This window comes from Ricinus communis, chromosome 5 (genome assembly GCF_019578655.1).
Source record: "Ricinus communis isolate WT05 ecotype wild-type chromosome 5, ASM1957865v1, whole genome shotgun sequence".
In the NCBI taxonomy this organism is placed as follows: Eukaryota; Viridiplantae; Streptophyta; class Magnoliopsida; order Malpighiales; family Euphorbiaceae; genus Ricinus; species Ricinus communis.
In genome coordinates this window covers 9,215,721-9,239,914 of record NC_063260.1, presented here as the reverse complement: position 1 = coordinate 9,239,914, position 24,194 = coordinate 9,215,721, and the positions used below count along the sequence as shown (strand labels likewise).

General features: G+C 33.6%; 6 protein-coding genes and 1 pseudogene across 6 annotated transcripts; 2 read left to right on the top strand and 5 right to left on the bottom strand.

Moving 5' to 3' along the window:
* Positions 1–634: 634 nt before the first annotated feature.
* LOC8289597 (ninja-family protein AFP3) lies at positions 635–3,172 on the top strand. Its single transcript, XM_002527572.4, has 2 exons — positions 635–1,588; positions 2,498–3,172. Exons 1-2 carry the CDS (start codon positions 961–963, stop codon positions 2,899–2,901), a joined length of 1,032 nt encoding a protein of 343 aa, XP_002527618.2. The 5' UTR covers positions 635–960; the 3' UTR covers positions 2,902–3,172.
* Positions 3,173–3,879: 707 nt separating this feature from the next.
* Positions 3,880–7,909, bottom strand: LOC8289596 (LRR receptor-like serine/threonine-protein kinase RPK2). The gene has a single exon (XM_002527571.4). The coding sequence runs from the start codon at positions 7,571–7,573 to the stop codon at positions 4,148–4,150; it is 3,426 nt and encodes a 1,141-aa protein (XP_002527617.1). The 5' UTR covers positions 7,574–7,909; the 3' UTR covers positions 3,880–4,147.
* Positions 7,910–11,878: 3,969 nt separating this feature from the next.
* Positions 11,879–14,279, bottom strand: LOC8289595. Its single transcript, XM_048374799.1, has 2 exons — positions 12,647–14,279; positions 11,879–12,329 (listed from the first exon to the last, which is right to left on the bottom strand). Exons 1-2 carry the CDS (start codon positions 13,351–13,353, stop codon positions 12,167–12,169), a joined length of 870 nt encoding a protein of 289 aa, XP_048230756.1. The 5' UTR covers positions 13,354–14,279; the 3' UTR covers positions 11,879–12,166.
* Positions 14,280–15,164: 885 nt separating this feature from the next.
* On the top strand, positions 15,165–15,982 carry LOC125370052 (protein CHLORORESPIRATORY REDUCTION 7, chloroplastic). The gene is made up of 3 exons (XM_048373660.1): positions 15,165–15,324; positions 15,414–15,496; positions 15,584–15,982. Exons 1-3 carry the CDS (start codon positions 15,237–15,239, stop codon positions 15,878–15,880), a joined length of 468 nt encoding a protein of 155 aa, XP_048229617.1. The 5' UTR covers positions 15,165–15,236; the 3' UTR covers positions 15,881–15,982.
* A 79-nt stretch (positions 15,983–16,061) lies between these two features.
* LOC8289594 lies at positions 16,062–17,000 on the bottom strand. Its single transcript, XM_002527569.4, has 3 exons — positions 16,571–17,000; positions 16,381–16,486; positions 16,062–16,279 (listed from the first exon to the last, which is right to left on the bottom strand). The coding sequence occupies exons 1-3, from the start codon at positions 16,753–16,755 to the stop codon at positions 16,232–16,234; spliced, it is 339 nt and encodes a 112-aa protein (XP_002527615.1). The 5' UTR covers positions 16,756–17,000; the 3' UTR covers positions 16,062–16,231.
* A 1,679-nt stretch (positions 17,001–18,679) lies between these two features.
* LOC125370200 lies at positions 18,680–20,240 on the bottom strand (annotated as a pseudogene).
* Positions 20,241–21,697: 1,457 nt separating this feature from the next.
* LOC112536226 lies at positions 21,698–23,129 on the bottom strand. The gene is made up of 2 exons (XM_048373551.1): positions 22,127–23,129; positions 21,698–21,845 (listed from the first exon to the last, which is right to left on the bottom strand). Exons 1-2 carry the CDS (start codon positions 23,127–23,129, stop codon positions 21,808–21,810), a joined length of 1,041 nt encoding a protein of 346 aa, XP_048229508.1. The 3' UTR covers positions 21,698–21,807.
* Positions 23,130–24,194: the final 1,065 nt, after the last annotated feature.

Sequence of the window (24,194 nt, the reverse complement as noted above, 5' to 3'; positions counted from 1 at the left end):
AAGTAATAATTATTTTTTAAATATTTAAAAAATTTATATTTAATATTTAATTTAAATGATAAAAGCGTTTATTTTTTTATACTAAAAATAAAAAAAATAATTAGTCTTATTATGTAATTAGATTTATAAGGCTACAATGACTTAAAAAGAATATTTATTATGTGAAACTTAATTATATAAATTATACTAATAAGTAGTACTTGATAAATTAATATCTAAAAAATAAGATAAGGAAAAAAAATATGGATTATTTTAACAGTGAGGAAGTGTAAAAATAAATAAATGAAATTTTTGTTATTGGAATATATATACTGAATGGTCAGAGTAGTAATTTCGTGAAAACCCAAGTGGAGATTACGAGGTAGAAAAATTACAAGTAAAAGGACAAGTGGGGATGTAATCTCAGCTTCTCATTTCATAGTACGACACGTGTTATTGTCTATCTTATTATTTTAATGATAATAAAAGAACAACCCAACCCATTCTTTTGTCTTTGTAGGTTACAGCCAGACAGTTAGTGTTACTACCTACTTCTCTCTTCCACGTACTCTCCACGTGTCACTTCTCCACCTTCTTTTCGTCTTTTTACCCTTATCATCTCTTTCTTCTTTTTTCTTTTTTTCTTTCTTTTCCTTTCCTTTTCTCTTCTTTTCAATTTTCTCCCTTTTGTTTGTTTCCCGGGAAAATTTTGCTCATAGAGTTTACAATTTTTTAAAAAAAATATTCTTCTCAGAGAATGAGTTCTCAATGGAGAAAATGGAAATTTCGAGATTCTTTTTATTTTCTTTGAAATAGTTAATTTTTTGTTTAATTTTTTCTTCATTTTTTGAATTCTGTTGAAGAATTTCACTTTTTAATTTAATTTCCTCATCTGGTATTCTTGAAAATCTTTATATTATCAATCATATTCTTGACTGCTTTTTCTTTTTGTGGTTCGCTTAAAATTACTCGTCTAATCAAATGGCACAAGCAGAGAAGCTTCAACAAATCACAGAAAACAGTGATTTCCCTACAGGAATGCTACAAAGATTGATATCAGGACATCACATCGATCACAGAGTATGCCAAGAAACAGAAACAGAAAGAGAAAGAGAAGATATTGAGTTAAGTCTTGGACTTTCTTTGAATGGTAGATTTGGAGTGGACCCAAGAGCTAAGAAACTTACTAGATCATCTTCAATTCCAGATTTTCCAACAAGAGAAGGTGCTGCTTTTATGGTACCTATAGTGAAGAGTAGAAGCAGTAATAGTAGTAGTGCAAATCTTTTAAGGACTTGTTCTTTGCCTACTGAGACAGATGAGGAGTGGAGAAAGAGGAAAGAGATGCAGATGCTTAGAAGAATGGAAGCTAAAAGGAAAAGATCAGAAAAACAAAGGAATTTGAAGGCACTTAAAAATAGGAAAGAAAATGGTACTATTAGTACTGATAATAGCTGTAATTATCATCAAGACCAGGTCGTTAAGAACTGTAGTGGTTTACTTGGAGTTGGTGGAGAAGGGGTTTTACCACCATCATCACAAGGATCAATTGGATCACAAGGGAGTGGGTCTTCTGGGTTATCAGAATCTGAGAGCCAGCCAGTTCAAGGTATTAATTGCACTTCTTTTTGGGGTAAATTTTATTGTATGAAGTCATTTTTTCTTTCTTTGTTTTTTTTTTTCCTTTTTAGGTTAATTTATTTTATGCTTATTTCAACCTGGATTACTGCTGTTATGCTCATTTTGGAACTTGATTGCAGTTACTGGCACCTGCTCAGTTGTTAAGTCCGTATTATAATTGATTGATTATTGTCAACTGTATCATTAGTCAGTCCCCTTGTAGCTTTGCACAACTTTGTTTTATTGGTGGTCATTCTTGTTTTTCTGTCATCCAGCTTGGTGGTCATACATTCAGTACTCCTTGAGTTGCCTTTTTGGATATCCATTTAGTCCTCTGTGAATGCTTTGCTTTTGGTATGTGCATGTCTTGAAATGAGGAGTGTTTTCTGAAAAGAATTTCAAGGGGATTCATGGGTTCCAATACTTGAACTCCCACCCTTCTGCATAAAAAAGTAATGTAAAATTTTGGAAATGTATTTCTAATACCCTATCAGTTGAAAGTTATGGCTGGGCAGTTTGCCAACTTGCCAAGAGTATATCCTTTTAATCAATGGCAAGCTGGCAGAGCCTGACATTCTAAACTAAATCAATCCTCCTTTTCTTACTATACATGAGGGGATGTTACCTCATCAGATCTTCCTTTAACTATACTATTAAGCTTCTGGTAGAGAACACGCTTGTACTAATGAGAGTAATAAGATGTAGGGGCTGGCCTTGGATGCCACACATGCTGACTATTAGTATTACCTACTGAATATTAAATGCGATGTTTTAGTAGGTAAATAATTGATTGGATCACTGAAAGGTTGGGTTATTTTCCCATAATCTGCACCATTAAGAAGTTAAGTGGATTGATTTGTCTGACCTGTTATTCCTTCATTCATTGGTTGCATCATAGGAATGAACAAATGCAGCGAGGCAAGAAGCCCTGTCAGTGTCCAATCTTTGTCAGAGTGTGAGCAGAAATTGAGGGTCACCTCAAAATCAACAATCAACGGAAAATCAGGTGTTGCTATGGAGGATAGCAGCAGATGTGATGAAGCTAGAGTCAGGAATGGAGCTGAGGAGATGGGGAGGAATGTTCTAGAAGACATGCCATGTGTGTCTACGAAGGGAGATGGACCGAATGGAAAAAGAATAGAAGGTTTTCTATATAGATATAGGAAAGGCGAGGAGGTGAGGATAGTCTGTGTTTGCCATGGAAGCTTTCTCTCTCCGGCAGAGTTTGTGAAGCATGCTGGTGGAGGTGATGTAGCACACCCTCTTAAACACATAGTTGTCAACCCTTATCCCCTTTTGTAATCGATATTCCTGCGCTGAGCTTTTTTAAGACAGTGGGTAAAGAGAGACACTAAAAGGTTAATGATTTTTCTCTTTTACTCTTCTCTCTCAGTTTCAAGTTTTATTCTCTGATATTTATTGATCAGGCGGTTCTATTTTAGTCGATACTAGGCTAGTAACCTGACCAAGCACCGGGCTAAACATATGAATTTAAATTGCAATTTCAAGTCCTTTTTCTTGTAATCATAATTCCAGTCATATTTCATTAATTATTTACTTATTTTTTTCACTATTTTATTTATACGGTTTTGAGTTCATTAAATGTGCAACTCTTTTGGATTCAATTTGTTTATTTTAAATGCGCAACTGTTTTGTATTCATTTTTTCTTTTTTTATTTAATTGCGCAACTGTTTGGCAGGCAACAGCAAAGTAATTGAATGGTTAGAAAAGGCAATTTTGGAAAGGTAACAACAAAGTAGTGAGACGGATAGCTGAATGGCTAAACAGTCGCCAAGGCATAACGTGTGAGAAAAAAAAAAAAAAAGCAATAGCAACTGTTAACATTAACAGAATGTTGACTAAACAAAACGCGAGTTCCAAGTAACCATATCCAGAATGCCATTGGAAACTTTTTCAGCTCTGGTTTGTTGACCTACAATTATTCCAACTGAAAGGAGACGGTTAGGCTGCAACAATTAAGATTGGCTGGCTATCTTGGTCGTCAAGATATCACAGCATTCCGTTCCCGCCAACCAAGGTAAAACGAAAGCAAAAGAAGACATTTCAAGGTTTTCCCTGCTAAGGAAGGAAGAAAGGTTATGGTGTTTAGGCGAATGAAGAAATCATCATACAGCAATGTGGGTTTGGATCCCTAAAGGGAAATATTCTTCGTAACTAACATGTGTTTTCGTTGGATGCAACTATTCCAGCAGTTGTAATCGTCTTTATAAATTATAATGCACCTATCAGAATATGATGAATAACATAAAAACGAAAAGTCCTCTAGAAATTCTCACTATTTTCTATGGCTTTATTCAACAAATGGAACTGAGATACATGTATACAGCATGGAGAATTAATATCTGCATTCTTCTGCAGATTCATCAATAATCAGGGAAACAACATTAAAAAATGGGGCAGAACTATATTACAATTTACAAGTGGGAATAACTATAACTGAGCTCTACCTAAGCCAAGGACACCCCGCAACAAGGAGAACGAACGGGGATCTTTAAATTCTACAAATTCACAAACCTTATCATGCAGCTAGCACGAGGGCGGTTGAAGTTGCTTCAATCTCCGTACAACTTGCTTCATTGTAGGTCTAGTCGATAATGAGTCAACAGTGCATACAACTGCTAGATGTAACACTTCAACCAAATCATCATGGGGACCACCATCCCATAACCCAGCAGTAAAGAAATCTTTCGCCCGGCCCTGTCTTAGGAGCATGCACGCCCAAGCAACAATATTGAAGCCATTCCCATATGAGGAAAATGATGGATCCAAAGCTTTCTTGTCAGAGAGCAACTCTAGAAGCACAACCCCATAACTGTAAACATCAGCCTTATCCGAAACACGACAAGTCATTGCATATTCTGGGGCGACATAACCAAAGGTTCCAGCCACACCTGTAGTAGCATGTGTTTCAGAAGTTCCCAAAAGCCTAGCCAAACCAAAGTCAGACAGATAGGCCTTGAAATCATTATCTAGAAGGATATTGCTAGGCTTGACATCGCGATGAAGTACACGCGGTACACACTGATCATGGAGGTAAGCAAGCGCACGGGCTACATCCAAAGCAATCTTATGAAGTATTCTCCAGTCCACAGCTCTAGAGGACCTTTCCTGGATAAACTTTTCCAAATTACCATCGGGCAAATAATTATATATGAGGAACATTTCAGTTTCACTGGCATGATAACCAATTAGTGTGACAAGATTTGGATGATGGAGCCTTCCAAGGGTTTTAATTTCAGCATGAAACTGCTGAACACCCTGGAATCGTCCAACTGCAAGTCGTTTGATTGCCACTAAGACCCCAGGAGATATTTCTGCTTTGTATGTAGCCCCAAAACCTCCATTACCAATGCAGTTGCTGGCATTGAAGCTCCCAGTAGCCCGCACGACATTCTCATATGTCAAGGGAACACCAATGTCTGTAAAGATTGTTACTTCCTTTTTGGTAGTTCCCATTATTTTGGACTTTGGGCTCCACTTTCTGGTATAGAAAAAGAGCACAATCAGAGCTACAAGAACTGAGACAATGGCTGATGCAGACGCTATTGATGCTATCTCAATTGAATTGAACCTGTTGCTCCCACTCCCTTGGTTCTGATTTGCTGGTGAAACAGCATAGCTTTGTGAGCCAGTAGCACTTCCTGGATCTGGAGTTGGAACCGTTAAAGAGAAAACATGGCAAGGCCGTAGATAAGGATTTCCAAGAACACTGCTGCATTTCATCAAATTGTTACTTAATGGCAATGGCCCAGATAAGTTATTGAAAGAGACATTGAATACTGAGAGCATAGTAACATTTGCCAAACCAAAAGGTATCTGCCCTGAAAGTTTATTGTCATTAAGTAGAAGAGCGGTTAGGTTTCTCAAGTTCACGAGATTGTTTGGAATCTCACCAGAGAGCATGTTTGAAGAGAGATCAAGTACTTCCAGAGACCATAAGTTGCCTAAACTATTAGGGATAGATCCATTCACTTCATTACCAGCCAAGGAAAGATACCTCAGGCCCTTTATTTGGCTGAGACTAGTAGGAATTTGACCTTGCAATATATTCCAACTCAAATTTAGAGAAACAAGAGTTACCAATTTGCCAACACCAGGGGGAATAGGCCCTATAATCTGATTGCTAGATGCATCCAAAAGTTTGAGAGATCTGCACAGTTTACCAATATCAGCTGGGATCTGACCCGATATTCTGTTGTTGCTAACATTAAGAATCATTTTGCTCAATTCATCACATTTCTCAAACAAAACCCCCAGGAATGGACCAGTGAGCTTGTTTTCTCCAGCTAAAAATGCATAAGCAGTTTGTTTTCCTAGTCTGACATTAGCAATTGGCATGGACTGGAGAGTACCAGTAAAATTATTGCTCCCAAAGTTGTGAAGAATTATACTTTCACTATCTCCAGCAAGTGACTGTACAAGACTCCCAGCCTGAGCTTTGCGGGCAAAAAACGAGAGATAGGCAGATGAGGGATCAAAGATGCTCGAGGGATGCCCATTTATGGAAGGAACCCATTGGCAACTGTTTCTGTAGAAATTGGGAATCGGACCAGATAAGGAATTTCCACTAACATCAAACACAGTCATACAAGGAACCAGAAGCCCCTCAGCAAGCTCCCCCTTAAGCCTATTATAACTCAAGTCCAGGTACCATAGCTTAGCACAACGACGGAAGTTGCGAGGAATTCCCCCGCTGAAAAAGTTATGAGCCAAATTAATCATCTCTAATTTATCACAAGCACCGTGGTTACTCTGCAAACTGCCCTCTAGAGTTGCACTTGGTGCCCACAGCATCCTTAAGTTTGGGAGGTTCATAATTTCCATAGGGATTCCTCCCTGGAAAAAGTTGAAATCTTCATTTGCAGAATTCAGTTGATCCAACAAATAGTCCCCTCTCGAACTGTTAACACCCTGATATGGATCGATAATATTAGAAAGCACAAGCACAGACAATGCAGAGCAATTTCCAAGCTCAAAAGGTATCGATCCGCTGAGACTATTTCTTGAGACATCCAACACTTCAAGCTTTCTAAGCATACCAAGTTCAGGTGGAATAACTTCTTCGAACAAATTCGAATACAACAACAATGTCCTCAGATTACCACAATTTCCTAAACTAGTAGGGATCGCTCCAACGAAGAAGTTACCAGACAAGTCCAAGTGTTCAAGTTTCTCACACTTATATCCAATTTCACCAGGCACTGACCCAGCAAGCTGGTTCAAAGACAAATGAACGCCCCTAAATCCACCAACAAAGGCAGGGATTGTCCCATTAATGCGATTACCAGCTAAATTTAGAATCTCTAAATTGGCACAATTAACAAGCGAGCTCGGTATTTCTCCTTCTATCTTATTAAACCCCAAATTCAACACCTGTAAATTCCTTAACCCAGAAAAGGAAACAGGCAATGACCCAGTAACCAAATTTCCCTCTAGATCAAGAACCTCTAATTTTTCCATGCCCCATATTTCACCAGGTATCTCTCCACTGAACCCATTAAAGGGCAATGATAAGATCCTTAACTCAGTTAACTTAGCAATCAAAGGCAACAAGTTACCCACTAAAACACCATTACCACTCTTACAATCTCTTCTAATCCCAAACCCATACAGTGGATACTGAACAGAACCAGAACAAAAGAAAAAGCTTCTATTTTTACTCTTCTTACCTCTATCACCATAGTTGTTGCCTTGTCCAGTGATGTTAAGAGACACAACACGTGAGTTCTTATCACAGGAAACGCCAGTCCAAGAACAGTAATAATCGGAATTGATCAGATTCCAACTAGACAGCAACCCTGACTGATCAGACAAGGAGTTTTTGAACTCTAACAGCACAGACTTGTCGGAATCACCCAAAACCACACGGTTTAGTGAGAGATAAAGTAGCCAAAAAAAGAGAGATAAAGAACGACATTTGGTAACTGAAGAACAAAAACAAGATGAACCCATTTTCGAACACCGAAAAGGGTCTTTAAGAATTATACAGATTAAACCCTAAACCCTCTCTTCCAGTAGTTGCAGAGTAAAGAGTGGGTTTCTGTCTGAAAATCCTAATGCTAATTTTTTGGGTCTGTTCTAGAAAGAGAAAAGAGAAACTAAGCAAGGAAGAGGAGAAGGAGAAAAGGATTCCAACTGTGTGCTTCTGTTTTTCTCTTGTTTTTCCTTTTTAAGAAAACGCGTTTTTCTTTTCTTCTTTTTGCCTTTTTTTCCTCTTTTATTTTGTTTTTCCTTTTTCTTCATTTCCTTCCATCTTCTTATAAGTTTCTTTCCTTAAATTACCACGTGGGACGTGGCCCCGTGGTAGAACCCCAATGGTAACATTCGAATACTTAAATTTGAACTTCTTTATTATTTATATTTCTCATCTTATTTAATCCCAAATATAATAATTTATAACATATCCAATATAAAAAATTATCTTTTATCTTAAAAATAATTTGCTCATTATATATCATCTTAACACAGTATTATATTAAAAAATATATTTTATGAGCATTTTCCTAATATAAATATTTCACTTATGAAATATCAATATCACATATTAATTCATATGTACATCTCAAATAACACTTTAAAAATATAATATTAAATATTTAAAGTTCCTTTTCTTTTCTTTCTAAGGAGATTGTGATTCTTAAACAGTAATTTAATATTTAAAAAATTAAATTCCGTTTCTAAATTAGTGAAAGCTAAGAACTCTTCGTTATTACAAACTCCATTTTTATGAAAAGAAAGAGAATTTTATTTTATTTTTTTTTCCGCTCCTTTTTTCTCTAAGTTTATTGGAAATAAGGGTTTTCTTATTTTATTTTTCAATGGCGTTTTGTTGGGGGGAGGGGCCCACAGGAGGTCAATAAATGCATCAGCCCCGTCAATTTAAAAGGGCTCATGGTTGTTGGTCTCTGTAGCAGTGGTGGTGGGATTAATTAAAAAATATAGATTAAAATGAAAAATTAAGAAAAAAAATATTATAGAAATTAAAAAAAAAAAAAACAGGAAAGAGAAAATAAAAAAGATTCCTTAAAGTTGGATGAGGAGCGAGCAGTCCACGTGGGGTTGTCCTTCCAGAAGGTATATGAGGGACCAACATGCCTTCCCTTTTAAATAATTAAGGCTTTAAATTAATGCTATAAAAGGGTTAAAAAAGGCTTCATAATTTTCTTAACCAAAAAAGAAACAACCATAGCATCAATATTTTATTGTTAATATTTCTGATAAATTATTAAGCCTTTGATACTATATAATTAGCACTTTGGCTTTAACTAATAATTATGAATTTTAGTTATATTTACTGTGTTATTTTTTTAATTAGAGTTTATTTCTTTTTCACTGATTTCGATATCTTATTGTTTATAATTGTAATTAATTTCTTATGTGCTTTGTTAAGGGCTTTATTTTATTTTAGAAATATTGCATTAATTTGTTTGATTATTTATATTATATTTAGTTGAAATTTATCAATTTATTTATAAATTTAAAAATTATGTACTTGAATGAAATAAAAATTTTATATAACTAAAAAAAATATGAAATTGATTATAGTTAAATTAAATTCTAATAAAATAGGAAAAACTTTTAAATAAATTCTAGGTTAGTAAGTTAATATATTCCATAACATCAAAATATCTTTTTTAATTTAATAATTTTAGTTTACTTTTTCTCATATTTTTTTTAAATTAAATAAATTTTTTTATGAATTTTAACTAAACATAGTATTATTATCATTACACGTAATTTGAATAGATTAACAATAAAATTCACAATTATTGACAAAATTTAAAAAAAAAATAAGCCAGAGAATGGTCTTGTTTAGAAATAAAGCAACTTTTATTTTTAAAAGATCATAGCAAGAAGTTCCAAGCCTATTTCTAATTTTATTGTTTTAGATTGCTTGTAAAGAAAACTTCCCATCACTAACTACAATACAAAAAACCCTTGGAAATTAGTAATATATTAATAAGAAGGTTAAATTTGGCCCCTAAAGTTATTCTTCAAGTTCAATTTAGTTTTCTCTGACTCATTAAACCATATTAATTTAATACATTATTTATAAATGATAGCAACATTCCACTTGAAACAAGAAAATTTCGAACAGACACATGAACAAATCAAATTGAAATTTGAATAGGAAATTATAGTTATCAATAAGGAAGATATATCCTAATGATTTCATCCCAAAATTGGAGGAAATTAAGTGATAATTCTTGAAAGTACAAAATTATTATGATGGGTAGGCAGAGAGGACTGTCTTCTCGCTGTTGTCTTGGGGCCTATCATATATATATGCTAAAATAAGGTTCCACAGAAAGCAAACAAAAGGATCTTTATTCAAGGTAACAAGAAAGCCTACTTTGTTGCAACATATTACATGTTTCCAGCTAAATTACATTTACATATGCTTCTTTATTTTATTTTATTCCTTTCTTTTTTTAATACACCTATGCAAAATTCAACAATTAATCTCATGCAATTAATTTCATTATCCTTCTTAATTTTCATTATCCTTTACTATTGCTGTCTCTTCTTTTGCTTGGAAATTATGACAGCGACATATGGATGACATAAGAATGATGGAAGAGTGACATCTTTGTCCTGGTGTTGGATTTACTTGAACATTTGCATCAGGGATTGTCATCTTATTAGTCCTATCTCGGTTTTTTTTTTTTAAATTAAAAAAATATAAAATATATTTTGATATAAGAAAATATAGAACAACCAAATTAAAATATATATTTTATAATAAAGTACTATTTTAATAATTATCGTATTTCCTCGTGGAAAGAGAGACTTAGGAGTAGGCTTGACCCTTCCAATATAATTAAATTGGATCAGTTCATAATTGATTTGTCTATTTTCAAGGTCCATGTGGCTAAACCATTTGTCAAACTCTGGTTGGGCAAGAAATCCAAATTAGAATTTGCCAATTCTATTTTCTAATATTTGATTATTCAAAAATATATGTTAATTTGCCAATTCATGATGTGATCCTTCGTCACAAAGAAATTAATTTCCTTGTTTATCTCTTTTTCCAAAAATCAAGTCAATTATTGTTCAAATAATAGAAGTTGATTTTTATTGTTCAAATAGTAGAAAACTTAAGATGCCATAATTTATATATAAAATAACGAACGAATATGAAAATATTCTCTATAATATATATAGAAAATTGTATAAATAAAATTAAACTACTTTTATGAGTAAAGGGTTATAAAAAAGACATGTAGGATTATCTTAATATTTATATATATAATACTTAATTTAAATAAAAATACCATTACTAAAATACTATATATTTAAATAAAATAAAAAAATTTAATAAATACAATAGAAACTAAAAAAAATATAAATTTTAACGTATTTTAAAAATAAATTTAGTTAAATTTTATAGACTAATAATAGCTTTCAATTTGAATCTCAAAAACTTAACTAGAGATTAAAAAATAACACTAGATAATCATAATTTTTTTTAAAAAAATCTAATTAATTAATTAAACTGCTACAAATAAAATTCTCAATATATTTAATATTGTTACAAATTTATGTTACATCGGATTCCACTATTTATTATGACCAGCAAAATATTAAGGAATTCATTCAGATAAATCTTGAAGACCTTCATTTTATTTTCTGACCCCTCCCTTTACATTCTTTGCCCATGTCTTTGGCTAACAGGTTTATCATCTTGTATACATACAATAAATTAATAAATACCAATGCCTTTGTTTTTGTTTGTTTTATAGCCTTGAGTGTATTGTTCCATATTCTTGTCATTGGCTTCTTAATTGATTGATTACAAGTTAATTAGTTAACTAAACTAGCAAAGAACATCCATCATTAGCATAATGCATCATTGTGTTAGAAACATTTGCCACTGTTTTGTTAGAAGTTAATAAACGGAGACATCATAATGTTTGTTAAAAGAAAGTGAAACACATTTTCCATCTTCTAAATTAGTATCCGCCTAATTAATTAATTTGTAAGCCAAATGTTTCTTCTTCTTCTTTTTTTTTTTTTTTTGTTTTTTTTGATTCATTGAACATAATAATTGGAGACAATAGATTATTTGTTTACCTTTTATTATGATTTTTTTTAAATTATTAGATATGCTCAATTTATCATGATATCTATAAATAAATTGAATTAAATATTGACATACGTGGCATTATTTATTAAGTATTGTATTTATATTAGTTGGTTTTTTTATTAGACTATTAATTGCACATTACGAAAAACCAACCAATACAAATGCAGCAATTAATAAATAATATATAAGGTTCGAATTTAAAAATTTAAAAATTGTATGAGTTGTTTGCTTCCTTATTGTAAAGAAATATATAAATATAATCTATGAACTAGGTGTATATATATATATATAAATAGACAGCTTTCAGATCTCTATAAGCTGCAAATACAGAAAAAAGATTGATAAAAAGAAGAATTTAATAATAATAAATAAATAAAGTAACTGCGCTGAACATATGACATTTGCAGTGATTATATAGATTGACGTCTAAAAAACCATCCAGGATTATGTATCCTTTCTCAGCGACCAAGTGAGCAACAAGAGAAGCAAGAAAACCAACTGCTGCCAGTCGCCTTTTTTGGTGTTCCTGAGGCTTGCATTTGTTGTTGCGGCTGCTTCTTCGAGGGCATGTTTTCCAGCACCACTTTCACAGAACCAGTTGCTTCTACATTTGCTTCGAATCTGAAAAATTGAATCGAAAAACAAATTAGCTTCAGATAGCTGATGCTTGAGTACAAACGGGTTAACAGTTTTGGAAGGATATGCATATTTCTAAAAGAATTTAATATTAAAAGGATAGTATGCTGGTGGGTTTTTGACATAGACATGCTTGAAACAGGAACTACTTTTTTCTTTTGGGTACTTCAGGAAAATGAGGCTGTCAGGAGTTCAGCTATTGACCTTCTGCACTACGAAGCAGGCAGGCATACGGCTATTATATTTTTAGTCCTATGGAAGGAAAAATATCTACCTGTAGGGATGGAAATTTATGAACTTACACAGGGAATTGAAAAGACTGACTGCTGCTAGCTGAGTTTCGGACTTCCTCTGCAGGAGGTTTCTTTTCCTGACCGACATTTTTCACAGTTCCGTATTCTTTCTTTGTGTTTAGTAGCAATTCAGGATCTCCTTTTGCAGGTTTCTTTAATTCTTCTTCCGTTCCTTTTGATTTCTTGCTTACATCTTCGCTTATTTTTTCAACATTATTACCTGCTTCATTGACAGGAAACAGGCCACCTGGGTAATTATTGGTATCAGGAAGTTCACCAGATTTGTATATCAGGAAAACATGATCTCTTGAGAAGCTGTTATTTCCCATGTGAATACTAAACAATGATTCATTTGAAGCAACACTCCATTCCATAGGCGTGGCAGCCTTGCTAGTGAAAACGGATGCAGGAATCCGATTTGGATCATAGCCACCAGCTTGCACCATCATTGGATTTGGAGGGCATAATGCAGAAGGTTCATATGTATTCAGTCTAGGATTAAAATCAGAAACATCTGGTGCGAATGCAACTCCTTTTGACACCAGAAGGGGATCAGAGATGTCATCCTTTCCAATATCCCTAGAATCTAAGGATGATTCTGAAGATGTGGAAGGAGACCTCAGGATTTTGTGTTGAGCAACATTACTATCAGCCTCATCATTGGTTCCCTTTAAATTTATTAGATGCTGAGTCATAATTCCATGATCATTATCCATAATGCCAGTTATCTGATCTGTAATCACTGCAATTCCTTGAAGACACTATATTTTAACTTGTTTCAGCAATTCGCTCTGAAATGCAGACTACAAAAAGAGAAAAGATTATTAATATATATATGCTTCTATGAACAATCATAAGAAAATAAAAACTTCTGAATTATGCACCCTGATACTTAAACGAAACAAAAATAGAATCAGAACGAATATGCATACAAGTGATATTTCAATCATTCCTTATGAACTTATATAATCAATCTACAGAATGTAACCTTTGGAATATAAAATAAGGGGGAAAATCCTGTCAAATATCAAATTCTAGCTTGAGCATGCACAATTAACCAAGTTCTACATATGTAAAGAAAAAAAATCAAATTCCAAAACAAAAATACATGAAAAAAAGAAAAAAGAGAAAAAGAGAACATGTGTGAATAACATAACCATCAAAAGTACAAATCAGCTTAGCTCAATGGCATTGGAATTGTCTCCACCTTATGAGTTCGGAAACCAGTTTAAAACTCGACTCACATAAATGAAAAGAAAAGCCCGAGCATCAAAAACTTACTCTAGTTCATTAAAATGTTCTTTGACAATCCATAATCTGCAATTAAGAAACCTGTCGAAAAACTTAAAAACAAATTTTCTTTATTGGGTGGTGGAAAAGAAGATTAACATAGATAAATCACCAAAAAGAAGAATTAAAAAGGGAAAAAATCAAATTGTTCTTGTAGAAAAAGTTAGTAAGAAGATGTAGAACAATGTAAAGACAATGAAGGGGAAGAAGAAGTATGTGGGCAGGGGTTTAGATGTAAGAAAGTTAAGGAGTGGAAGGACAAGAGAAAACATAGGAGTCTGAACTTTGAAGATGTGTAATCTGTCTTCAATAGGAAACTTAAGTAATTGGCAATGTTGCCAATTTTAACTTAATTACTAACTGCCCTACGCGGGAAATTAAAACCAGAAGTCTAATTATAATTAATTTCACTTGTTACAATGGACTTAACCGTTTCAACAATAAATTAACCTGAATTATTCCAATTAATTCACTCTGTTAAATAGTTGTATGTTATTTTGTCAAATTTAGTACTTAATTCATCTTCTTTTGGATTTGCTTTCTAACCCCAGAAATAGCACGATGCTCCTGTTTGTTACTTTTATTTTTTTTTACTCCAATATTATTCATGGTGGTTTAAAAATATATCATATGTTTCTAAAATGAAGAAAAGGTTGTTTTCATTTTGATTTATTTTTATAAAAGTTGTTTTCATGTTGGTTTGAAAAGAAAAGTTGAATTTACTGACAAGTGATGGTTATTAGTTCTTCTTTTAAAGGTTTTTATATGGGAGATTTCAGTTTCTAAAAGAACAAAATTAAAAGAAATGTTTGTTCCTATAAATAGATTATAATTTCTGTATGTAATTGAATGCTGTATAAAGAAGAAAAAGAAGAAAAGAGATTGTGATTGTTGTTGGTGGCTAGGTAGTTCTCTTGGAATAATTTAATTTTCCCTTTGCAGAAGAAATTAGTTTCTGCTTATTCAAGATTAAATCAAAGATTATAATACAGTTAATTATATAGTTTGATTATTTGACATATGGAAGTTGGACCATTCATATATGTACCAAACTGTTTCTTTTTTTTTTTTTCTTTTAATCTGATTTAGAAATGTAGAGATATTTTTTAATATTTTATTACAGTTATTTTATTAATCTAATAAATTGAAATTAGGGGATTATTTAAATAAATAAAAAAAGTTCTCTGGTGTGCAAAGAGACAGGATAAGGTATATATAGAAACAGAGGTCCAGTTATCAGTCTTATCTCTACTCCACAGACAATATTTACTTGTCAACTCTAACCCAATTGGACAGGAGCAAAAAAGAAATGCTGAGAGCACATAGCAGTGCTGTTTCAATGGAGACAGCTTTAAGAAATCAGTTAGTACTAAGCCATGGATGCAGGAGTTTTAACTGTAAGCTATGCTGAACTCTTCCCTTTTATGCCTGCAACATTTACTACCCAATTTTACTTTTCTTTACTCTATCCAAATTCTTTTTCTAGGCGACATGATACTGAAACCAAGTTCAGTTAACATTGCTGAGAATTTTCCTTCTATTTCTCTCCATCACTCTTACTTGATAAAGGTAAAGTTCTTTTTTCCTTTCCTTTTGTTTGTGGTTAATTGGTTAGTTATTACTGTGCAACAGATGCTAATCTTTCTTGTTGAAAAGGTGAAAAGGCCAAGAATAATAGAGGTATGTGCGATGAGAAGGAGAAGGCTCTCTCGGAGAACTGAAACCTATGTGCTATTAGAACCTGGACAAGAAGAGAAGTTTGTATCTGAAGAAGAGCTAAAAGCCAAGTTGAAAGATTATCTTGAAAATTGGCCAAGAAAGGTCTTGCCTCCTGATCTTGCAAGATTTGAAAACATTGATGATGCAGTTTCTTTCTTGGTAAGCTCAGTTTGTGAACTTGACATTGATGGAGATGCAGGTTCAGTCCAATGGTATGAAGTTCGTTTGGAATGAGAATAACATTATGATTTTCAATCTCATACTGCAAAATAGATCATAACTAGAAAAATTTGTTACTGTTGGGGTGCATTTATAGTCAAATAATCTTGCTAGCTATACCCAGTTAATAATTGAATTCTTTTTTTTTTTTTTTGTTCTTTTGGTGCCTGTAGCATTATATAGAAAAGGGAATTGCTTATGGTAAGAAAAGAGATTTCATTATATGAACATTCAATCAAGACATCCCATGAGAAATTTTCATTTTTAATATAAAACCAGAAAAAAAAAAATCAGGAATCCATCTGATTTATCCAGAAAGAAGGATAAATGAATCCATTTTGATTAAGCTAATTTATCAATCAGCATCTATATCTCAATCTTGAAAGAGACTACATCCTGAGCAATATCTGGAACCTGAAAAAAAATTGACATAAAGGAATTGAATTTTAGATTGCAACTATAATAATCAAGAATGTAACAGATAGTTATAAGCAATTACTATTTAGCTTAGATACCTTGGCCTGATTCATACTAGGAGGCAAGAGTGCAGCACCCTTTCTGTTTCTTGCAAGAAGGCCTTTAGTAATTGGTGACACCATAAGGTCCGTTGGGCTTCTGTACCTGAAATCAACTCAATTGTAAGAACAAATCTGCAAACTTATGAAAACATGCTAACCAGAATATCATGCATTAATTAGTAGTAACCTTTCAGGGTACTTGAATGCCTTAGGGACTTTGAGACGATCTGGGGTGCTACTTTTGCGCAAATCGCCACTTGAATTTAAAGATTTTGAGTCCATCTTTTGATCCTGAGGTGGTGTTTTGCATTCCAATATGTTGGCTTCAGATTGCATTGGCTCTTTTTTGGGTGTTTCTTGCAAGTTCTCCATTGCAAACTGAAGTGTTTATATATAAATATAAGGATTATTACTCTAATCAAAGATCAATATGCCCAAAGAAAAGTAAAAAAACGAACCCAGATGAGAATCAAAGAGATAGAAGGATTATACAAATTGTTGAACAATTTTGAGGAGGGAATGTGATGATGGGTTGCGATTTTTACAAAGTTGCCTAACACAGAAAGAGAATAATAGCCTTTAAAAGTGGAAGGTTTCCAACGGTCCAATTTAGATTTCCATCCAGTCACCAGAGAGGAACCGTTGAAATTCAAAATATAAAAGACAAAAAAATAATGGGCCTAACGTTCAAATTCTATCCACTCTAAAATAAATATTAGTTCGCATCCAAAATGGTGGGTCCAAGATTTAGTCTTGCAGATGATGGCTTCAATTTTTTTATTTTTTTTATTTTTTTTGGACGGATTATATATTTACATTTGTAAATTTTGATTATTTAATCAGTTTAAACTTTTAATTTTTAATTTAATCTAATAAATATTTAGATTTGATTTTTTATGATATTTTAATAATTTTTTTAAAATAAATCTTCATCCAATACGTTCATGGATTGAATAAAAATATTTAAATATTACTAAAAAATAAAATTTAGATGTATCTTAAGTTAAATTGAAATTACAAGTGTTTAGATATTAAAAAAATAAATTTTAGGTGTTTGTTAGATTAAATTAAAAATTAAAATATTAAACTAATTAATAGATACAAGTGAAGTGAAGAGATATAAATATATATTTGGCCATTTTTTTCTCTTATTTGTCCGGCCAAATTATGAATATTTACCAATCATATCTTTGCTCTATTAATAATCTCATTTTCTAGGTCGGCTAAATTCATGGATTTATCAAAATTAATGGTATTAAAAAATTTAAGTTCTTAATGGATTTTTAATTTTATAAATTTTAAAACTGGATTTTCTTTTTGGTATGTATGTAAAATTTATGAAACTGAAAAGCAATTTTAAAATTGAAAATTTATTAAGTTATTAGTTGTTAATTTTTTTAAAAAAAAACTTGTATAATCAGTATAATAAAATATAAATATTATTTAATTTTATATTTAATCATTAAAAAAATAATCTATTATCTTATTAGTAAGTTTTCCATTCAACAGCTTTAATTGGATCTAATAAATCTAATAGCTTAAAATATACATGACATCAGTGTCATGTGACTTGTCGTTTTTAGAATTCATAATCTGGTGGTTGTTAGTAAAGGATAGATTTTTAATGAATGCATAAACACTTAAAAGAAAACTTTGATAAATGTTTACTTATTTCATTATTTTTTAATAGGTGAACATAATCACTCCTCACTATAAATAAAAATATTCTTTAAATAAATTAAAAGTTAGTGATTTACTATAAAATTTATATTTAAATAATAAATTACTTACATTTTCTATTAAACAATAATTTCATATTTCGAAAAAGAATAGAGCAATTATATTTTAAATATTAATTTACATAATTCTTGTTTCTAGAATGATAATAAAATAATAATTTTAAAATATTAAAAATATCATTGGTAATGTACACTCGAATTGCAATATCCTTAAGAGGAAGGGTTCTTATTAAGATCTATAACAAGATTTTGGATCTCAACCTATTAAAAAACAAATAAAATAAAAATGTAATAAGTTGGTCAAAAACTGCATTAAAAAGAACAGGTAGCAGCAGACTCCCACCTCTTTGACTCTCAAGAGCGTTACTCATTCTTCACTCCGAATTAAATTAAAGAATATTATATAGTTTTTCATTTTAATTTTAATTTTGTTGAGTTAATAAAGAATCATGGATTTAGGGAAGAACCCTAAAGCCAAAAGTGACCCAATTTCTCTCCTTGTCCAGAGTTTTGACCCCTGACCAACAATTGTATTATTATTTATGGAGGTGGGGTTATGTTGTTACATTCCAAGAGAGCATTTATTCATAATTGAAGTCTACACGTGTGTGAATGTTAGAGGAATAAAATCATCATATAAATTTTTTTAATTATCTCTTTTGTCTTTACCTCAGTGATTTATAATAATAAGTCTTGATTTTCATCATCTTCTCCGATCCTATCTTCTAATGCATGCCTTCTATCTCATTTGGATATCTAATTAGATTGGAAAATCCCTTGGATTAAGCCACACATTCCCCTTGACTATTAAATTAACTTCTTTTCCTTTTATAATGACAGAGTCATGCAAAATAAATAGAAGTTCTACTTTTTTTTTTATTTTATTTTTTTCATTTTAAGTATATTTAGAACAGAACCAAGTATTTTGTTGCCATTTGATAATAATTTATAGCAATTATTTGATTATAAATTTTGAAATATCAAAGGTATTACCATGGAAATGCAGAAACTTACAGAAAATATGAACATCACCAAAAGTAGAATGACTGGATTGATACAAAATGAGGTAATTGATACAGTCGATTTTGATATGCTTGGTCCGTTCGTGAAAGACTGAATTGTGTGCAATCTGAATAGCGCTCTTATTATCACAATGTAAAGGAGTTGGTTGCCGCAGAAAGACACCCATATTAGCAAGCAACCATCGCAACCAAACTATTTCACAAGTAGTAGAAGCCATAGCGCGATATTCAGCCTCCGTTGAGGATCGAGAAATGACGTCCTGCTTCTTACTTTTCCAAGAGATAAGGGAATCACCTAAAAAGATACAAAATCCAGTAGTTGATTTGCGGTCAGTGGGATCACCAGCCCAATCAGCATCAGAGTAAGCACATAACTCTAAAGATGAAGCAGATGAAAATAGAAGAGTCGTGAGTCCGCGAGGTATCTCAAAATGCGAAGAACAGAAGCCCAATGAACTGTAGTAGGATAAGTAACAAACTGACTGACTATATGAACAGCATATGCAATATCAGGGCGAGTGATAGTAAGATAAACTAAACTTCCAACAACAGTCCGATATAAACTCGGATCCGGCAGTAGAGAACCATCAGAAGCAGAGTAACGAGCGTTGAGCTCAATTGGAGTAGCAACAGTCTTATTGTCAGAAAGGCGAGCACGCTCAAAAATATCAGAAATGTACTTAGATTGAGAAAGAAGATACCCTTTTGGAGAAGAAGCAACTTCAATACCCAAGAAGTAACAAAGGGAACCCAAGTCCTTCATAGCAAAACAACGAGTCAGTTTGGACTTTAACAGACTAATTCCGACAACATCATCACCTGTAATAATCATATCATCAACATATAGAGAGAGCAAAATTCGACCAGCCGAAGTACATTTGATAAACAGTGCAGAGTCATGATGGCTAAGATGAAAACCAAGTGAAGTAATTACAGCAGAGAACTTCTCAAACCAAGCGGGAGGAGCCTGTTTGAGACCATAAAGAGCCTTCCTAAGTCTGCAGACTTCACCAGGATGATGATCAAGACCAGGAGGAGGGACCATATAAACTTCTTCATGAAGATCGCCATTCAAAAAGGCATTTTTGACATCCATTTGAGTTATATCCCAACGCGAACGGAAGCAACAGCAATAAGAGTTCGAACTGTAGTCATTTTAGCAACGGGAGAAAAAGTCTCTTCATAATCCATACCATATTCTTGAGAATAACCTTTAGCCACTAAACGAGCTTTATACCTTTCAATAGAACCATCAGACTTAGTTTTAATCTTGTAGACCCAACGAGAACCAATAGCACGTTTACCTGCAGGAAGGAAAACTAAATCCCAAGTATGGGTTTGATGAAGAGCGATTAACTCCTCGTACCATGGCACGCCAAAGAGGATCAAGAATGGCTTCTTTGAAAGATGAAGGTTCGGAAAGACGATGAATAGAAGCGAGAAAGGAAACAAATGAACTCGAATAACAAGAATAATCAAAATCAGTTGTTTAGTTGGACTTACGATTGCGTGGGATAGCGAGGTACGATAGTATCCGTAGTCTCGGAAGATAATTGGGGCGGAGTGTGTAGTAGAGGAGCCAATAGAGGTGTCGGGAATGTCAGTGAGAGGATAGCTCATCAACATCGAGTAAAAGGGTCAATATGGATAAGATCGGACATAGATATATGGTGAGGCCGGGAATTGTAAAATAAGGAATATGTTCAAGAAAAATAATATGACGAGAAACATATAATTTATGACTGATTGGATCAAAACAACGATACCCTTTTTGACCTGCACCATAACCAAGAAAGACACATATAGTAGATCGAGATGATAGCTTACTGCGTTCAACATGAGGAAGAAGAACAAAACATGTAGAACCAAAAACACGAAGAGAAGTATAATCTGGCGGACGACCATACAATCTTTCATAGGGAGACAAGCCAGAATTATAAGAAATAGGAATTCTGTTAATTAAATGAACAGAAGTAAGAACTCCTTCCCCCCAAAATTCACTAGGAACACTAGCGGACAACAAGAGTGATCGTGCAGTCTCTAGAATGTGTCTATGTTTTCTCTCAGCAACTCCATTTTGTTCAGGAGTATCAGTGCAAGAAGTTTGGTAAATTGTACCATCTAAAGTAAGTAGATCCTTAAAAGCATGAGAAATATACTCTCCCCCCAAATCACATCTAAAGCATTTGATAACAGCTGAATGTTGGGTTTTTACAAGAGATCGGAACTCATTATATATGCCAAAAAAGTCTGAACGACGTTTCATAAGATAAATCCAACAATAACGAGTGCAATCATCAATAAAAGATACATAATAGCGAGAACCCCCTTTTGTAGAAACAGGAGAGGGTCCCCATACATCAGAATGAATAAGATCAAAAGGAGAGACAGAGATAGTAGTGCTTTTAGGAAAAGGCAATGCATTAAACTTGGCTAGTTTACAACCACTGCAATCAGAAATGTCATGAGTTTTCAAATTTCCTAAAGCTCCTGTAGAAACTAAAAATTTTAAACGAGACACAGAGACATGACCAAGGCGAGAGTGCCACAAATAAAACACAGATGAAGATGGATTCAAAGGAAAGGATGACAAATTCACACTAGGAACAACAGCCGCAGTGTGAGGGGTTTTGAGTTGATCCAATACATAAAGTCCTCCTTCTCTATGGCCGATCCCAATCACTTTCTGAGACTGTGGATCCTGAACAAAACAAGCGAAAGAGGAAAATGAGACTGAGCATCCAGTATCACAAATCTAACCAACAGAAGCAAGATTCAAAGCAAGACTAGGAATGTGATAGACATTAGATAAAGATAGAGAAGGCGTAATAACCGAACCAACACCTTGTAATGGCATAGGTGTACCACTAGCACTCATAACAGGAACTAAAACTTCAGGGGTTAGAGAAGTAAATGATGATAAATTAGGTGACATATGGTTTGAAGCACCAGAATCTAAAATCCAGGAGGAGGGGGATATACCTGAAGGACTAGATGACAGACCTACTTGAGAGGAAGCAGACATGGCATGAGGCTGAGAAGCAAGGAACTGCTGAAATTGCTCAATCAGTGATGGGTCTAAGGAGGAGGTTGATAAGGCATTGTGAGGACGAGGTAGAAGAGGAGGTCCATTGTGGAGAGGCGGTGATTGATACGACCACTGGTGAGGCTGTTGCTGCTGCTGTTGATGAAACTGTTGTTGTTTTCCTCTGCCCAATTTCGGACACTGAGATTTCCAATGACCTTTTTGCTTGTAAAACCCGCATTCATCACGAGCAACAGATCCATATAGCCTGAACTGAGATTTAGAATTTGATCGAGGAGGCATGGCAAAAACAGATAGAGTAAAAACTGGAGAAACCTCTTTTACAGCCGAGGACTTCAAACGAATTTCTTCAGCCAAAAGTTCACTAACAACAGAATCAACAGAAGGCAGTGGATGACGATGCAGAATAGACCCACAAAGTCCCTCAAACTCATCACGAAGGGCCATTAAAAACTGTACCAATCTCTGCTCCTCTCTTCGTACAATATAAGGCCCAAAGGCTCGTAATTCAGCAGGTTCTGTGAGAGCCAACTGATCCCACAAATCTGTCATAGCATCGTAGAATTCTTGAATACTCATACTTTTCTGCTGAAGAGCACGAATGTCAGACTCCAACTGGTATTGCTTTGCAAAATTAGACTGTGTATACAGTCGAGCTAGGTGATCCCAAACCTCCTTAGCCGTCTCATATTTTGCTAATTGGATGCCTATCGAATGCTTAACAGAATTATTGATCCAAGTAATAATTTTTGAATTATCAACTTCCCATTTATCCAATAATGCCACATCATCTTGAGGCTTAATATAAGCACCCGAAATATATCTCCACTTTTGTTTCCCTTTCAAGAAATTTTTCATCACATAGCTCCAATATGCATAATTCTTACCATCCAACTGAACACTAACTGCTTGAAGCGAATCATCTCTAGCTTCAGCCATACGGAACAGACAAACGAAGGGAAAACTCAACAGAAATCAACAACAATCAATTACTCTAAAGACGGGGCAACAAATCTACTTTCACAGATTGCTTATGTGCCATAACCATTTATCAATATAAAACCACAATGCATAATTTTCCACCAATTTTCTTTTAGTGCAATGGCTCGTACAAAGCAAACAGCAAGAAAATCAACAGGAGGAAAGCAAACAGCAAAGCAAAGTGGAGTAAAGAAGTCACACAGATTCAGACCAGGAACTTAAAGAATTTTGTCGAGCAGGTGGTGTGCAACGCACAGCAGCAACACACGCATCAAGAAGAAGAAGACTCACGCAGTCGACGCAACCAGCAGCAGTCGACGCATAGCACAACAGTCGACGACAGCAGCTTAAGGAATTTTGTCGAGCAGGTGGTGTGCAACGCACACAACAACAACACACGCATCAAGAAGAAGAAGACTCACGCAGTCGACGCAACCAACAGCAGTCGACACCTCACACGCATCAAGAAGAAGAAGACTCACGCAGTCGACGCAACCAATAGCGACACAAATTAAGGAATTTTGTCGAGCGGTGGTGTGCACGCACGAAGAAGAAGACGCCTACAGCAGACGGCCAAAGTTAGAAGACTCAATCAATTTAGGCTCTGATACCATGATACAAAATAAGGTAATTGCATAATATTCATTACGAAGAAAACTTAACCTAAATGACTATTTATACTCTAATCATGGAAAAGACTATACTACCCTTACAATAAACCTTTACAGCGTTTAACATAGATATCCATTTGGACACATTTATTTCATAATTCGGTTCTTGATGCTGAATAGCGTTAGTGTCAATTTATAAGTACAAGTGATGTCCATTATTAGACCAACAAGTCCCACTTATTCAATGAGAGTTCAATTTTAAATTTAGATACCCTAATGTCATACATTGTCTTCTACTTTCTTCTTACCATACAATAATGGCATCGGGTCATATTAAATACTGCATTTTAACTTTAACAAAAGAAAAGAAAGAAAATTATTTTTTGTTTCTTTTATTTGGATAGATAGTTGT